The 18715-nt window shown below is 43.6% G+C and overlaps 1 protein-coding gene across 1 annotated transcript in view; it reads right to left on the bottom strand.

Moving 5' to 3' along the window:
• Positions 1 to 18715, bottom strand: part of LOC147105658 (ankyrin repeat and sterile alpha motif domain-containing protein 1B-like) — a 75573-nt gene that overhangs the window by 19653 nt on the left and 37205 nt on the right. Inside the window, exon 4 of the mRNA XM_086010210.1 lies at positions 922 to 1041. Coding sequence (XP_085866336.1) covers positions 922 to 1041 — 120 coding nt within the window. The remainder of the gene's footprint in view (positions 1 to 921; positions 1042 to 18715) is intronic.

The raw sequence follows: 18715 nt of genomic DNA, 5'->3' as shown, positions 1-18715 counted from the left end.
AAATTACATTTATATCAAGGCATGGATACTTTACTATGAACTACTTTGGAAATGGGACAGTTCTTTCAAAGTCACAATTGAGTTGTTGCAAAAGCATGCTTCTCAGATGGGATGTTTGAGAGATCGCACTATAATCTTATAAAGTCTGTGGCCCTGATATTTACAGGAGGTTGCGGAGGGAGTTGCGGTGGTGGGGAGAGGAGTTCCGGATGGGAAACCTGGAAGTAAATTAACAGCAGGACGCCGATTAAATTTGACAGGCTACCTGTCAGTCGGTCGGGAAAGCCTACGGCACATGACCGCAGCCGGGGAGCAGAGCAGAGGGAGGGAGGGAGGGTGGGGAGCTCGCAGTCGAGGGGAGGGGAGGGGAGCCCATGGTTGTATGAGGGGGGAGGGATGGCGGTCGGGACAGGATGGCGGTTGGAGAGGGATGGCGATCGGGGAGAGATCTCAGTCGGGGAGAGATGGAGGCACAAAGCCTTGCTAAAAGATTTTACCAACCAATCCACCTCCTGAGAGTGGATTGATCGCCCGACCACTGACCCGACTTCGTTAAAACCAGAAGTGGGCGATTTGGGATCGTGTTTGAAATTTTAACTTCTCACCCACACCCAAACCCACCTGTTCTTGGGGGTTAACATTATCCACCATGTTTCTAATATATATTTTTTGACTGAGGTGTTGCCAAACAAATCACTTGAAGGAAACCTCAGCAAGAGGTACATTGATAGCCAACATGGAGATTGAAGCTTTGGTGAAAGTCTTTTACTTGAGTGAATATAACCTCAGTGTTACACACTGGGTGCTCGATTTCCATACATTAGAATGCAGCAAATTTTACACTGACTGATCAATAATATAGTACTTGAAGCTTTTCTAAATAAGCCACCTGCTCAATCCAAAGTGGCTAAGTTCCCTTACCTTTGACCTTATGGGAAGGTGAGGCTGCTGGGGATGAAATAGAGGTCCGAGGAGTTGGAACTGGACATTGCTTCCCTGGTTCTTCTGTTCCCTTTAGATCCATCTTTTGCATGGAATAATCTGTAGATTTGAAAACAAGCAACATGATAAACTGCTAGTGTATTTAGCTTTAACTGATAAAATCTGACCCTACACTTTAAAAAAAAAATTAAAGCATAAACAGCAAGAATGCAGATAATCCATTCTGAACATTTGAATTGTCTTGGCACACATAGGACCCCCTCAGAACATTTTCATCTATCTCCTACCTTGGCACCAAACCGTAATCCTTTAACCTCCATTTTAGTTAGGAATCTATCCACTTCTCTTCTGACTGCCTTCAACCAAATCCACATTCACTGTGTTATGTGGCAGTTTCAACCTATTATACTCCAAATTTGTGCATTTCTCCCATTCTTAACTTAGTTTAAATCATGCTTCTTTTCCACTGAAAAAATCTCTCCACATCTACTCCTATCGTGATGTGAAAAATGACCATTTTGTCTTCCCTTAGTCTAGCATTTAAATATGGAACGAGAAAGACCAATCAGCCATCAAACACAAAAGGAGGATCCCTTCAGGTGGCTCCAGAGACTTGAGCACAAAATCTAGGTTGACACTCCATTGCAGTACTGAAGGAGTGCTGTAGTGTCGGAGGTGCCATCTTTCAGATGGGACGTTAAACCGAGGCCCCATCTACCCTCTCAGCTGGACGTAAAAGATCCCATTGCACTATTTCAAAGAAGAGTTCTCCCCGGTGCCCTGGCCAATGTTTATCGCTCAACCAACATCACTAAAAACAGATTATCTGGTCATTACCGGATTGCTGTTTGTGGGAGCTTGCTGTGCGTAAATTGGCTGACGCGTTTCCTACATTACAACAGTGACTACCTTCAAAAGTACTTCATTAGCTGTAAAGCGCTTTGGGACGTCCTGAGGTTGTGAAAGGCACTATATAAATGCAAGACTTTCTTTCCTTGATGTAAAGTGATAGAGCAAGTAGACAGATTCAAAAAAAAGTAAAATAACAGAACATTCCTGCACATCAGAAACCAGTGACCACTCATGGAGAAGCAAGGGAGACATCTGATACAAATATAAAAGTAATACATTAGAAATGAGAAGTTAGAAATGTTGGGTACCTATGAGCCTTTTCAAGGTCAGCATAACTCACTCTGCACACCTCCAACGCAATATGAATATAAAACCGCATCTTTCTCTTATTGATATCAGCTACAATGACCAGACTAGTAACACAAAGACAGATGGTGACAGCAAGCATGGCTACTCTTGTATTCTGGCTACTCCTTACTTTGTCACTAATCTGCTTACTATCTGACACTAAGTATAGCTCTGTAAGGTTAGCTCCAAAACTGTAAAGCCAAGTACAGATCAGGATTTTAGGTCCGTGCTGACTCTGTGCATCACAATTTTCGGCACACAAACAAGTGGGACAACGAGAGGCTATGTCAGCCTCCTTGTGAAGGAGAAGTTATATTAATGAGATCCAACACCGAAAATCCAAATTCAAAAATTGGATTCTTAAAATTTAATTGAAATTATGTATTTTTGCATTTTGAAAAATGTTGCAAGTTAGCGGCATTTAACTTCCAAGAATATTTTCTTTTGATCTGAAGGAAACCATTTTTGCATCTTAACACTGTTTACTACACTTTCCTACAGTATTGCCGATTACTCTAGCAAAGTGCTGGCGATAGTAATGATTTGAGATTTTTATTGTGCTCCATGATTTGGAAGAAGATGATGAGTTCATGAGAGGACAACAAACGCAGGTGGAAATGAAAATCGAGCAGTTACTGAAACCACAATTCCACTTCTATGCCCAGGCAACAAATTGAAAATATACCGCTACCGATGATTTGAAGCTACATCTATCGTGACCAAGAGGGTTGCCCTTTTTTTCCATTCATTCACGTGATGTGGGTATTGCTGGCAAGGCCAACATTTATTGATCACCCCTAATTGCCCTCGAGAAGGTGGTGGTGAGCCTCCTGCTTGAACTGCTGCAGTCCGTGTGGTGAAGGTACTCCCACAGTGCTGTTCAGGAGGGAGTTTCAGGGTTTTGATCCAGTGACGATGAAGGAGCGGCGGTATACTTCCAAGTCAGGATGGTGTGTGACTTGGAGGTGGTGGTGTTCCCAAACACCTGCTGCTCTTACATAGAAACATAGAAGATAGGAGCAGGAGTAGGCCATTCGGCCCGTCGAGCCTGCTCCGCCATTCAATGCGATCATAGCTGATCATCCAAATTCAGTACCCGGTCCCTGCTTTCTCCCCATACCCCTTGATCCCTTTAGCCTTGAGAAATATATCCAACTCCTTCTTGAATATATTTAATAAACTGGCCTCCACTGCCCTCTGTGGCAGAGAATTCCACAGGTTCACCACTCTCTGGGTGAAGAAATTCCTCCTCATTTCTGTCCTAAATGGTTTACCCCTTATCCTTAGACTATGACCCTTGGTTTTGGACTCCCCGGCCATCAGGAACATCCTTCCTGCATCGAGTCTGTCCAGGCCTGACAGAATTTTATAGGTTTCGATGAGATCCCCTCTCAATCTCCTAAACTCCAGTGAGTATAAGCCCAATCGACACAATCTCTCCTCATACGTCATTCCTGCCATCCCAGGTATCAGCCTGGTGAATCTTCGCTGAACTCCTTCCATGGCAAGAACATCCTTCCTCAGATAAGGCGACCAAAACTGCACACAATACTCCAGGTGTGGTCTCACCAAGGCCCTGTACAACTGCAGCAAGACATCCTTGTTCCTATACTCAAATCCTCTCTCTATGAAGGCCAACATGCCATTTGCCTTCTTAACCGCCTGCTGCACCTGCATGCTTACCTTTAGCGACTGGTGCACAAGGACACCCAGGTCTCGTTGCACTTCCCCTTCTCCCAATCTATTGCCATTCAAATAATAATCTGCCTTCCTGTTTTTGCCACCAAAGTGGATAACCTCACATTTATCCACATTATAGTGCATTTGCCATGTTTCTGCCCAATCAGCAAAGCATCAACTATTTCTAGGGCCACTTCCTTAAGTACCCTAGGATGTAGATTATCAGGCCCTGGGGATTTATCGGCCTTCAATCCCATCCTTCTTAGGGGTAGACGTTGCAGGTTTGGCAGGTGCTATCAAAGAAGCCTTGGTGAGTTGCTGCAGTGCACCTTGTAGATGGTGCACACTGCTGCCAAGGTGCGCCAGTGGTGGAGGAAGTGAATGTTTAAGGTGGTGCCAATCAAGCCGGCTGCTTTGTCCTGAATGGTGTCAAGCTTCTTGAGTGTTGTTGGAGCTGCACTCATCCAGGCAAGTGGAGATTATTTCATCACACTCCTGACTTGTGCCTTGTAGGTGGTGGAATGGCTTTGGGGAGTCAGGAGGTGAGTTACTCTTGTAGCCACAGTATTTATGTGGCTGGTCCTGTTAAGTTTCTGGTCAAAGGTGATCCCACCCAGGATGTTGATGGTGGGGAATTTGATGATAGTAATGCCATTGAATGTCAAGGGAAAGTGGTTAGACTCTCTCTTGTTGGAGATGGTCATTACCTGGCACTTGTGTGGTGCATATGTTACTTGCCACTTATCAGCCCAAGCCTGAATGTTGTCCAGGTCTTACTGCATGCGGGCACGGACTGCTTCATTATCTGAAGAGTTGTGAATGGAACTGAACACTGCGCAATCATCAGCGAACATCCTCACCTCACATGTTGCAGGGAAGGTCACTGATGAAGTAGCTGAAGATGGCTGAAGTAGCTGAAGATGGCTGGGCCTAAGATACTGCCCTGAGCAACTCCTGCAGCGATGTCCTGGGGCTAAGATGATTTTTTAAAAATTCATTTATGGGATGTGGGCGTCGCTGGCAAGGCCAGCATTTATTGCCCAACCCTAATTGCCCTCGAGAAGGTGGTGGTTAGCTGCCTTCTTGAACCGCTGCAGTCCGTGTGGTGAAGGTACTCCCACAGTCTTGTTAGGTAGGGAGTTCCAGGATTTTGACCCGGCGATGATGAAGGATAGGCGATATACTTCTAAGTCAGGATGGTGTATGACTTGGAGGTGGTGGTGTTCCCATGCGCCTGCTGCCCTTGTCCTTCTAGGTGGTCGAGGTCGCGGGTTTGGGAGGTGCTGCCGAAGAAGCCTTGGCGAGTTGCTACAGTGCATCTTGTAGATGGTACACACTGCAGCCACAGTACGCCGGTGGTGGAGGAAGTGAATGCTTAAGGTGGTGGATGGGGTTTCAATCAAGCAGGCTGCTTTATCCTGGATGGTGTCGAGCTTCTTGAGTGTTGTTGCTCCATCACACTCCTTACTTGTGCCTGGTAGATGGTGGAAAGGCTTTGGGGATTCAGGAGGAGAGACACTCACCACAGAATACCTAGCCTCTGACCTGCTCTTGTTGCCACAGTATTTATGTGGCTGGTCTAGTTAAGTTTCTGGTCAATGGTGACCCCCAGGAGGTTGATGGTGGGGGTTTCATTGATGGTAATGCCATTGAAAGTCAAGGGGTGGTGGTTAGACTCTTGCTTGTTGGAGATAGTCATTGCCTGGCACTTCTGTGGCACGAATGTTACCTGCCACTTATCAGCCCAAGCCAGAACGTCGTCCAGGTCTTGTTGCATGCGGGCATGGACTGCTTCATTATCTGAGGAGTTGTGAATGGCGCTGAACACTGTGCAGTCATCAGCGAACATCCCCATTTCTGATCTCATGTTGGAGGGAAGGTCATTGATGAAGCAACTGAAGATGGTTGGGCCTAGAACACTGCCCCGAGGAATTTCTGCAACAATGTCCTGGGGCTGTGATGATTGGCCTCCAACATCCACAACCATCTTCCTTTGTGCTAGGTATGACTCCAGCCAATGGAGAGTTTCCCCCCCCCCCCCAATTCCCATTGACTTCAGTTTTACTAAGGCTCCTTGATGCCACACTTGGTCAAATGCTGCCTTGATGTCAAGGGCAGTCACTCTCACCTCACCTCTGGAATTCAGTTCATAGAAACATAGAAAAATAGAAGCAGGAGTAGGCCAGTCGGCCCTTCGAGCCTGCTCTGCCATTCAATATGATCATGGCTGATCCTCTATCTCAATTCCATATTCTCGCTCTCTCCCCATGCCCCTTGATGCCTTTTGTGTCTAGAAATCTATCTATCTCCTTCTTAAATATATTCAGTGACTTGACCTCCACAGCCTTCTGTGCTAGAGAATTCCACAGGTTCACCACCCTCCGAGTGAAGAAATTTCTGCTCATCTCAGTCCTCAATGTCCTACCCCATATTCCGAGACTGTGACCCCTCGTTCTAGACCCCCCAGCCAGGGGAAACATCCTCTCTGCATCGAGTCTCTCTAGCCCTGTCAGAATTTTATACATTTCAATGAGATCCCCTCTCATTCTTCTAAACTCTAGTGAATACAGGCCTAGTCGACCCAATCTCTCCTCATATGACAGTCCTGCCATCGCAGGAATCAGTCTGGTGAACCTTCACTGCACTCCCTCTACGGCAAGTATATCCTTTCTTAGGTAAGGAGACCAAAACTTCACACACTACTCCAGGTGTGGTCTCACCAAGGCCCTGTATAACTGTAGTAAGACATCCTTGCTCCTGTACTCAAATCCTCTTGCAATGAAGGCCAACATACCATTTGCCTTCCTAACTGCTTGCTGCACCTGCATGTTTGCTTTCAGTGACTGGTGTACAAGGACACCCAGATCCCTCTGTACATCAGCATTTCCCAATCTATCACCATGTAAAAAATACTCTGCCTTTCTGTTTTTCCTACCGAAGTGAATAACTTTTATCCACGTTATACTGCATCTGCCATATATTTGCCCATGTTTTGTACATGTTTGGACCAAGGCTGTAAAGGGGTCTAAAGATGTGTGGTTTTGGTGAAACCCAAACTGAGCTAGTGTCGCGTGTCAGCACTGTCGATGACCCCTTCCAGCACTTTGCTGATGATTGAGAGTAGGCTGATGGGGCGGTAATTGGCCAGATTGGATTTGTCCTGCTTTTTATGGACAGGACACACCTGGGTAATTTTCCATTTTGTCGGGTAGATGCCAGTATTGTAGCTGTACTGGAACACCTTGGCAAGGAGCGGCTAGTTCTGGAGCACAAGTCTTCAGCACCATAGCCGGGATGTTGTCAAGGCCCACAGCCTTTGCTATATCCAGTGCATGTAGCCATTTCTTGATATCATGTGGAGTGAATCGAATTGGCTGAACACTGGCAACTGTGATGGTGGGGACGTCAGGAGTAAGCAGGGATGGATCATCCACTCAGCACTTCTTGCTGAAGATGGTTGCAAATGCTTCAGCCTTGTCTTTAGCACTCACATGCTGGGCTCCACCATCATTGATGATGGGGATGTTCATGGAGCCTCCTCCTCCTGTTAGTTGTTTCATTTTCCACCATCATTCATGACTGGATGTGACAGGATTGCAGAGCTTTGCTCTGATCCATTGGTTATGAGATCTCTTAGCTCTGTCTATAGAATGCTGCCTCTGTTGTTTAGCATGTAGTCCTGTGTTGTAGCTTCACCAGGTTGGCACATCATTTTTAGGTACACCTGGTGCTGCTCCTGGCATGCTCTTCTACACTCCTCATTGAACCAGGGTTAGACTTGAGCATGGTGGATGAGTTTACCTATACAGGTGTTGTCATGCTGCATAAGCTACCAAAAAGTATACCTGTCAGCAGCAGCTTCACAGCGTTTTCCCAATCTGGACTTTTCCTGGCAATTCACGGTCAAGTGTTACCTTGCCTTAGTTGATAGTAGTCTCAAATCTGAACACATAACATAATGCAGTACTGAGGGAGTGCTGCATTTCTGGAGCTGACATCTTTTGGATGAGCCTCTAAACCGAGGACCCGCGCACCTGTTTTCATTCTTTAGGGTGGATGTTGAAGATGCTATGGCAGCATTCTAGAGAGAGCTGGGAGTTCCCCCAGTGAGCTGACCAATATTCCTCTCTCAATCAACACCACCAAAAAATAATTGACCAATCATTCGCCTCATTTGCTGTTTGTGGGACCTTCATCTCATTTGTTGTGTGTGAAGTGCTGTGGGATGGTGCAAGGATGTAACAGGGCGCTATGTAAATGCAAGTTCCATCTTTCTTTAAAAGCCAATTTTCGTCAATGATAAACCAGTTTTTCTGAACTTACTCCAACCTCCAAAATTACGTAATTAGGTTAAGAAAAAGTTTAAAACTTTAGCTTTGCCACAAAAAGATTTAATGAAGACAGATTAGGCAGGAAGAAAGTGAAATGAAAGTTGAAAGATAAAAATTGGGCAGATGAAGAATGGAAAACAGAAGCCAATGGGGTAAAATAGGACTGGCCGGTTGAGCAGAATTAGTGTTTACTTCTTATTTTTAATTAAAATTGTGTTTTTATTTTAGAACTTCATGAATAACACTGGAGTAATAAACTACTCCTGATATTTGAGCAGCATTATTACATAGCTCATAGAAAAATGTCACAAAGCACTTCACAGAAATGTAATCAAACAAAAATAATGGACACTGAGCCAAGGGGGAGACATTTTGAAGGGGTGACTGAAAACCTGGTCAGAGGTGGGTTTTCTGGAATGTTTTAAAGGAGGAAAGCGAGGTGGTGAAACAGAGAGGTTTAGGGAAGGAATTACAGAGCATAGGGCCTAGACAGCTAAAGGCATGGCTGCCAATAGTTGGTGATGCACAAGAGGACAGAGTTGGAGGAACAGACTTCTTGGAGAGTGAAATTTTGAAGCAAAAAGCCTCTAATTATCTCACCTGATTATTGATGGTTATAAAATATAAATATTTTAATTGTTAACAGTTACCAAACACAGTGACTCATTTAATGTGTTTTCCCCAAGACCCAATTGAATTTTGAAATTATCTCTAATATTAAGATTATTTTCATCATCCTATTGCTAGCTTAAACTTAAAAAACCAGTTTGCCAAAGAGACAAGTGTTCCTCTGAACCAGCCAGCAGTCTAAAAATAACTCAAATTTCATAGGTGAAAATATACAGACTCCCATCAAAGGAGCTTAACTTAAATATAATATTCAGATAGATTTAATCAAAAAAGTGTGAAATGATTCATTTCTGCTTAATCAGGTGGGCTACATTCACTTGACTTGTAATTACTTGATTGAAAATCATCTATGAACTAGAAATCTGTATTAGTAAAACCATATGTGCTGTCACCTGTAACCACTTCCAGTGTTAATTGTGCCTACACTTCTGCTTTATCTGGTGATGCCTGCCTGTCAGTTTAAATGGGATTGTACATTTCATGTGACAGTCTGTGACTCAAGAATCACTCTATAATTGCACAAACTGGCCACCAGGTGGCTTTTCGCCACAAATAACTTCAAATACCTGTACTTTCTGAAAATATTTCCAGAAAATGTTTCCATCTAGCAATGTTTACTCCACCATTTTTATCAGGAACTAAAACTTCGAATGTCCAAAATAAGGGTTTAAACAACACAAGCAATGACGTATTTCACAATAACAGCCCGGGTTTTGCGTTAATAATAACGGTGCGGCTAACAGCGCTCACCGTTATTATGGAGTAAATTGGATAACAACTTCCAGAGTACGCACATGCGCAGTTAAACGTGGAAATCCGGAAGTTGTGCTATGAGTTACCCTGCTCCTCCACAGGCTGCGCTAGAACAGATCCTCGCCGATAGACTCGGCAGTGAAATATATGAAATGGCGTGAAGTTGGGGTGTTTACCCACTAGTTACCAACTGAAGACTCCAGAAAAAGTTATTGCTGGTGCATTTTGGAGTAAATTAACTTTTTAACAGCAGGGGAAGTGATAATTACTGCCAAACAACCTCTCTAGCCCTGAAAATTTAATTTTATAAGTGTGGAGTCTCATTCTATCAGAAGTTAATTAGTGTTCGAGATGTAAAAAAATATATATATATTTTTTAAACTTTTTCTGCCTATCTCTTTTATCGCTCTCTTAATCCCATCTTTCTTTCCCAATCTTTGTTACACTTTTTGTACATGATTTAAATCTAATTTATACTTCCTAGTTTAGACTCAGAGTATCTCAGTTAGGATTCTTCAATCTCACTGGTTGAAGAGCCTCGCTGCTTTTTTCACTACTCAGACATCACAGGTGCGCCATGCTGGATCACAAGTGGATTAGAGCAAGTCTGCGCTCAAAAGTACATGAAAACTTTGTGGGCAACTGTCAGCGTCGAGAATGGCGAGCGCCATTCCTTCACTGCTGACTGCAAAATCTGGGCCAATATGGTTAAATGCATCCATCGAGTTGTCTTTTATGTCTTTTAATGCATTTTAATTCATTAAAGTTTAGCTGATGGCCTTAGGGTCTCCCAAAAGCCTCGGTTGGACTTGATATTTTTTCCCAGAATTGTGACACTATGAGCTCATTTTAAGATTGTGCAGTTTCACCAAATGCAGTGTTTCTAATTTCTCAGGATACATCAGTGCTGATCAATTATTGAAGGAATACTTTTCTTTAGCTTGTAGCACTTCTGTTCAGAAGGTAAAGTTTATATTGAGATATTTTTAAAAGGAAAAATGTGCGTGTCTACGTGTACACAAGAGTGTAAGAAAAATGGCAATATTCTGATGAGACACATATTGTAACTTTTGTTCTGTTTTGTCTTTCCTCAATGTAATTTGATTTAAAAAAAAAAATACTTACAAGTTGAATTTTTAAACAAAACCTCTTAGGGAACCAGATTGCAATGAGGGTAATGGGGGAGGAAAGGAGGGAAACAGGCTGGGGTTGAGGGGGCCTCTGGACTTTCACCACCCATCTTGTGGGAGTAATGGAGGTGTATATGGAGGGTGAGAAAGTGACAGTAGAGCAAGGAGGAAGCATGGATACAGGGGTTGAGCAGGTAAATCAAGAACGAAGAGTTGCACTTAGTAATGGAAATGAGTAGGAAGGAGAGGAGGGACGGGAGGAGATAGTGGGAAGGTGAAGGGGTAGCGGGCACAATGGGAATGAGAAGATGGGGAAAGCACAAATGATGAGGGGGGGATGGGAAATGAGCCACTGGCCACATATTCCCACAGCCACCACATTAAATGCAGCCTGCAATGTTGGTGGATCCTTTCCCTGCCTCACCAACTCATGCCATCCACCACTTCCCATCTGACAGGAAAGAACAAAAGAAAGAGAAAAAAGCAGAAGATGAGAGAGAAATAGCAATATAAAAACAGCAGAGGCTTCCCCTTCTCAATACTTGTTTTTTTAAGCGCGACAAAAACGTAATCTGCTGAAAGAATTCTGGTTTTCAAAAAGACAGGAAGCCGTACCATTTTATAACATATTTAAAAAAGAAAATGGTTTCACATCCCTTGAGCACTTCATGCACACACTGCAGTTATCTTCACAAGTTATTTCAAAAATAGCCAAATCAAACAGTAAAATACAAGTCAGAGGAAGCCTAGATCAGACTGTACAGTCCTCTGGTCAGATCGGGTACTATATCCAGTTTTGGTTCCCAAGACACAAGGGAGACCTATAAGCACTGGAGTCAGTACAAAGAAGAGCCAAGAGGCTGATCCCTGGTGTCAAAGGTCTGAGTTATGAAGAAAGACTGGAGAAACATAGGCTTTTTAGCCTGCAAAGTATCAGCTGAGAAGTGATCTTATAGAGATGTGCGTTAGTTAATGGGATGGAAATAGTAAATCCAGAATTCCACTCTAAATCAAATTAAGGGTTTAAACTAGCAAAAGGTAAACTTAGAACTGATATCAGGAAATTCTCCAGACAGAATGATCAACAAATGGAACAGACTCCCAGATAGAGTAGTGGAGGCAAAGTCCTGGAAATGTTTAACACTACTTTGGGATCTTTCTGGATGGATGAATTTAGATGGCCCACTTGGACTTCCTCATTCAGGAATGTCTTGTGGTTTTGTGAAATGGAAACTGGTAAGTTTGTATATTAGATGTTACATTTTCAGTGACCTGGAAGGGAGAAGAGTATTTTTGCACTACAGTTGAATTCATATCATCGTCAGGCTTTGACAGACCACATGCTACCCTGCATAGGTGCCAGCACGACTGTATAGTTCCAACAGTAAACAAACTGTAAATAGAATCCAACTGGAGGTGTGTGGCATTCATTTTGCTTCTTTGTCACACCCCCTGAAAATACTCATCCGAGGAAGTATTTGAAATGTAGTGATCACCTTCCCATCAAATTAATGTCCCAGATTTATGGATTACAAAATATATTCAATCTATTGACTATTGATGAAGATATTAAAATTATTATATAAATTATAATAAAACGATATGCTGTGGTGGAAGAGAAGTCATTTACATATGAAAAAATTAATCTAACAAGTATTGCTGGCTTATTTAGTTGATCATGTCTATAAATTGATTTACCGGTTCTTGGGTCCTTTTTAAGATTAAACTCCCTTTTCAAGTCACTTTTACCCTGTCTTTGGATTTCCTGCAGGCACACCAACACAGCTGAGATCAGGAGCTTCATGAGTGAGGAAATCACAGACACAGCCTATGCCCTGCTACCGTGACAGTGAGTCTTGAGAAGTCAATGTGATGCGTCTCTGCGCCACAGCAAGAGGTTCAGATTGACACGAATATTGAAGAATTTTTGAATGACATCACATTTCTGCAGATGGGTTCCTTTTGCAGCAGTGCACCTTCAGTAGTTGTGTGATGTTAGGCATATTTTTTAGTATCATACTCCTGTGGTGATACATTGTTTATTAATTGTACTAAACTTATCTCAGCTCACTGCTTTCTGAAATTTAATGAGTTTGAGTCAATAATATGCTACAATTAACATCCTCAGGACATTTTCTTAATTGTTATAAACAGCTTATTTCGTTGTTTTGGTGATAGGCAAAAAATCATTGTCGACCTAATTCTTCTTTTCCCTTTTTAGGTCCTCTGCAGCGTGTCCCAGTCTGGAGTACCTCAGGGTCATATACTCAGCCAATAAGAAGTTAATTAAAAAAAAATCAAGAGAGTGTGAAAAGCTGACTGAATCCATCAGAACCCATTCTTCATTCCTTCTCCTTCTCCAATCTAACAAGCAAATGGATTTTAATTGTCTTTAATATCTTGGGGGGTGATTTTAACCCTGGGTGACTTACCTGCCAATGTCCTACCTGGATCCCACCAGTTTCCATTTTAACCTGCTAATCGCAGCAGGCGGTAGATAGGAGCCTGATGAGATCATCGGGCCCGACCTTAATTTTAACTCTGGTCTGAGCAGCTTTCCCAATAGGTGAAGACAGCAAGAGGAAGATCTGGGGTCAGAAGATGCCATTTAATGCAAGTTATTTTTTCAACTTCCCCTGTGGGGCTATGTGGAACAGAAGTGCTCCTCTGTGCCCCACAAGCAAAGTTTAGGCCTGGCCTGCTCAGGCTCCCTTTCTGCCCTCCCGTGAGACCCTCCCAAAAGCCCCCACCTTCTTGCTGGAGAGTTTCCTTTGGTGCCGACCGGTGGCCTCCTGCTAGCCAAACCTCCACTCCTGCCTGCTGGTGAGCCACTGCTTTCTGGCCGTTTCAGGTGAACAATTAACTGGCAGGATGCAAATGAAGCGCAGGAGTTATAATCACCTGGGTCTCACGCCGTCTCCCCCACCCCTGTCCCCACCCGCCCCCCGAACACTCCCACTTAAAATTCCTCCTTCTGACTCTATCATTTCATTTGGTGCAACTTATTTTTCCTTCTTTTTACTATTTAATCATTATTAACATTCTACTTCTGTGTTTTCCCCTTGTCCCAGATCTATCCAGTTCTCCTATTACACCTTGTTCAATTCAGTGACAGGCATATATTAAAATGTGTCTGTTATGATATTGTCAATCTCTCCCCACAGTTTAATCATACATATAATTAAAATAGGCTGACCTTCAAATTTTCTCCTTAGAGTTGCAGAATAAAGGGAATCATAACTTGCATAATGTCAACATCTTAAAACAGTTTAAGAGATAAGATCACCACATCATATTCTAATTAACAAACTATTTTTCCGTGAAAAATTAATTTGAAGTGAATGTTCAAAGTATAAACACTCTATCATACAACAGCTTAATTAATACTCACATGACCTCCAACTGCATGGAAACCAATTAAAAGGTAATAACATTAAACTCATGTTTAATATCGTTACCGAATTAATTTTGTCCAGCATCTAATATATGGGTTAATATAATGTTGCAGGATACAGTATAAGTACAGTATACATTATGAAAGGCACATTGGCCTGAATTTTGCAGTAGGAATAACGATGAGACGATCAGCGTCACCGTTATTATGGAATAAATCGGACAGCAACTTCCAGCATCCACACATGCACAGTTAAGCGCAGAAATCAGGAAATTGCTGTCTGATTTACCCACTCCTCCACAAGTGGCGCTGCATCGGTACCTCTGAGAGAGTCAACATTCAAACACACAAACGGCTTGAAGAGACTTGAGCAAAACAAATCTAGGCTGACACTCGAGTGAAGTACTGAGGGTGGGCCGTCTTTCGGAAGAGGCATTAAACCGCGGCTCTGTCTGCTCTCTCAGGTGGATGTCAAAGATCCCATGGCACTATTACAAAGAATAGCATGAGAGTTATCCCTAGTGTCCTGGCCAATATTTATCCCTCAATCAACATCACTAAAGCAGATTATCTAGTCATTGTGCTGTGCACAAGTTGGCTGCCATGGGGACGTCCTGAGGTCGTGAAAGGTGCTTTCTTTCTTCTTTAAACCCTACGCTGCACAATGAGAATTCTTTAATCTGATTGGTTGAAGAGAGAGACACTGTTGCTGCACACAGGTCCCGGATCTCCTGTAGATGGCACTGTAATGGATCTCTAATCGCTGCAAGTTGACACGCAAAAGCCCATGAAAAGTCTGTGGGCAGCTGTAAATTAATGAACAGCGAGCGCTGTTTGTTCGCCGCTGACCGCAAAATCGAGGCCATTATTATGACTGCCCCCCAGTCTCCTGCACAGCTCGCTCCCAACCTCATCATTCTGGAGATTCCATCCCATCTCTCGCTCTCCTGGCACCCATGCTAGCCTATATCGTTAATGGCTCCCGTTACTCAGGCACCCTTCCTCCACCTTTATTGCTCCCTCCTCAAGAAAAGCACTATTGCCCCATCCATGCTCTCCACATATGACCCTAGTTCTAACCTTCCTTTACTCTCTAAGGTTTTCAAATGTGTTGTCACCATCTAGCTCTGTGCCCATCTCTCACAAAACCCCGTTTGAATTACTTCAGTTTTGCTTCTACCATGCTCAAAGCACCGAGATTGCCCTTGCCAAAGTCACGAATGGCATCCTGTGACCATGGTGCATTATCCATCATCATCATCATCTCTGCAGCATTTGATAATGACTACATTATTCTCCTCCCTCACCTTTATCCAACTCCAGAGGACTTCCCTCACATAGTTCCACTCCTACTTCTCCAAATACAACCAGTGCATCTCTTCTCTTCCCTGCACAGCTACCGCCGAACTCCCCTAAGGATCCATATCCTTGCTTCCATGCTCTTCCTCATCTACATGCTTGCCCTCATGGCACCATCTATAGGCACGGGCACAGATTCCATATGTATGTTGATGAAAGCCAGCTTTACCTCCCCACTACCATCTTCGAATAAACAATTATCTCTATCTTTGTGCAGTCAGGCTACCTATCTGACATCCCGTTACGGATGGGTGAAAATTTCCTGCAATTGAACATCAGGAAAATCAAAGATATCATTATTCAGCATCAACTCCCTTAGTACTGATTCCATCACTCACTCAGGATGACCAACACTGAAAACCCTGGGGTGCTGTCTGACCCAGGTACAAACCCTATCCATCACCAAGACCGTTGACTTTCACCTCCCTTAAACCCTTATCCACATTTTAGTCACCTCTAGACTCGACGCCTCCAATGTGCTTCTATACAGCTGTTAAAATGTTCTGGTCTCCTCCCTGTGATCTCTCCCTCCCTCCCCTCCCCAGCCTTGTGCTGCAGGCTTTGCCACCAGACTATCAATCAGGCTGGCTGTAGGGTGGGAAACATACAGAAAATTTTAAAAAGCATCCTGTGAAATTCCCTTACTTCCAGATTTCCCGTCCAGAAATCCTCCCCGCCTCCACATTCTCTTCACGGCCCAGAGCAAATACAGGAAACTTTCGATTAACCGGCCCCTAAATAACCGGAACGCTCTATCCACCGGCAAAATTCAGGAGTCGGTTCAGGTAACTTTTTTTTTACTTTTATTACTTTTTTTACTCCATTTGTTGCTGTGCAAGGGTGTAGCTGAAGCTGTTGCTAAGCTACAGAGACGCTTGCAACTTGTGCCGATTGTTTTGAAGCTGTTGGGGTTTGTTGCTTTATACGGAGCTCTGAGCTCGGTATCTTTTACTATAGCGTTCGGTTGTCCGGCATTGTTGATGAACCGGCACCACGTCGGTCCCGTCCGTGCCGGATACCAGAAAGTTTCCTGAATGTCTTTCACACTTGCATGTGCATTTCTCCATTTATCTGGTAGATAGAACAGGTATGGATTCTGGTGGTATGAGTTAATGTAAAATCAAGAAAATGGTTTATTTTGCAGAACACATCTGACTGAACAGATAGTATTTCCAGGCTTTCTTTTAAAAACTCCTTCTATAACATTTACCATAACATATGAAACAAAAAAAGCACTACCACATACTGAATGGCAGGCAAAATGTTCACGCTGGAATTTTCCTCCCTTTCTGGTCAGCCTGTATCTGTAAAATCCAACCTTCTATCTTAATTTTCAGTCCAAGACAAGGCCTTCCTCTCCAGTCTTTATTGGAACTGGCCTTCTAACATGCATCTCTATTTCCTTTGCCTCTGTGTTCAGAGGCAGTGGGTGGGGAAAATCCCTTAAATTTCTTTCCTGAACAGGGGTTGGCCAGTAGGCCTGTCAATTAAACTGGCTATCTCCACCCCAAGGACTGGATCCTCAGCAAACCATCCATGCTGGGTCTACATGGCTCCTGCACTTCCCAATTTCAGGTGCGAATACCTGATGGGAGTCTGAGGTGAACCCATGAATTACTAGTTGTCTCTGGTCATTGTGGATAACGCCATCAATCAATGCTTGGCTAATTCACAGACCAATCCCTTCTCTGTCTCAGTGGCTGCAGATATAGCTGTAGAAGGAAATTTAAACCTGTGCAAACACACTTCTTATAACTTGTTCCTTTATACTTTCCCTAGAAAATACTGAAATGTGACAGCTCTACCATCTTCCTCCTTCCATAACTTCCAACTTCTCCAAAAATCAGCTAACCGTACTCTGTCCTGCACTATGTCCTGCTCGCCCACCACATCCAACCTCACTGACCTACATTGTTTCCCAGTCCTCCAACACATTAAATTTAAAATCCTCTTCCTCCTCTTCAAAGCCCTCTGCAGCCTCAGCCTACCATATCTCTGCTACCTTCTTCTCTAGTATCCTTCAATCTACTGACTCTGACCTCTTGTGCAATCTGCTTCCCTGTCACCCCACTATTGGCCCTACTTGCTGGCACTCCCTCCGCAAACCCCTTCTGCCCCCCACCCCCCGACTTCCTTTTCCATCCTTAAAATCCTTCTCGAAATATCTGTTTGACCAAGTCTTCAGTTAACTCTCCCTCCATGGCTCAGTAACAATCGCTTGTATCTATTTTACTTTGTTTTTCTTCTGTGCCCTCTCCAACCCTGGTAAAGAGCCTTGGGATGCTTTCTAAACTGAAGACACTATATTGTTGCTGTTGAAGGTATCTGAGTTATGATTTATGTCCTAGCTCTTGCAGAGAGTATAAATCATTCATTAATGGTCAGTACAGTTGCAGAATATAAATCATATCCAACAGTGGCATTTACCTGACAATGTGGAAAAGTGCCCAAATGTTGCTTATCCACAAAAAGCAGGGCATATAACCCAGTTAGATTACCACCATCTCAGCTTCCTCCAATCAGCAGCAAAGTAATGAAAAGAGTCATCAACAGTGCCATCAAGTGACATCTACACAATAATAACCTGTTCACTGACGCTTAGTTTGGGTTCTGTCAGAACCTTTAAGCTTCATACCTTATCACAGCCTTGATCCAGACATGGATGCAAGGGCTGAATGCCAGATGAGAGAGGAGAATATCTGCCCTCAGCATCAAGGCAGAATATGGCACCAAGAAGCCCTGATAAAACTAAGATCAGTGGGGATAAAGGGGAAAACCCTCCACTAGATTTAGTTTTACTCGTCACAGAGGAAGATGGTTGTGGTTGTCAGCAGCCAATCATTGCAGCCCTGAGACTTTGCTGCGCGAGTTCCTCAAGGCAACATCCTAGGCCCAACCACTTTTAGCTGCTTCATCAATGGACCTTCTCCCCATGCCAGCTTACAGCATGACTTGACAACATGTAGGTTTGGGCGAACAAGTGGCAAGTAACAGTCACTACATATGAGCGCCAGGTGACAACCATCTCTAATAAGAAAAGGTCCAATCATCTCCCTTGGCCCTCAATGGCACGATGATCATTTAGTCAAGCACCATCAACAAATTGGGGGTCACAACCAGCAGCTTAACTGGATCAGTCCTTCAATAATGTAGCTACAAGATCAGGGCAGAGGCTGGGTACTAAGCAAGGAGTGGCTCACCTCCTGATCCCTCAAAGACTCTCCACCATCTACAAGACTCAAGTCATGATACAATAGTCGACACTCACCTGGATGGATGCAGCTACAACACAAGAA

The sequence above is a fragment of the Somniosus microcephalus genome, chromosome 17 (assembly GCF_052327205.1).
Source record: "Somniosus microcephalus isolate GS21.2 chromosome 17, FLI_Smic_1.0, whole genome shotgun sequence".
NCBI lineage: Eukaryota > Metazoa > Chordata > Chondrichthyes > Squaliformes > Somniosidae > Somniosus > Somniosus microcephalus.
The sequence above is the reverse complement of the archived record's forward strand: the minus strand, read 5'-3'. Positions and strand labels throughout refer to the sequence as shown.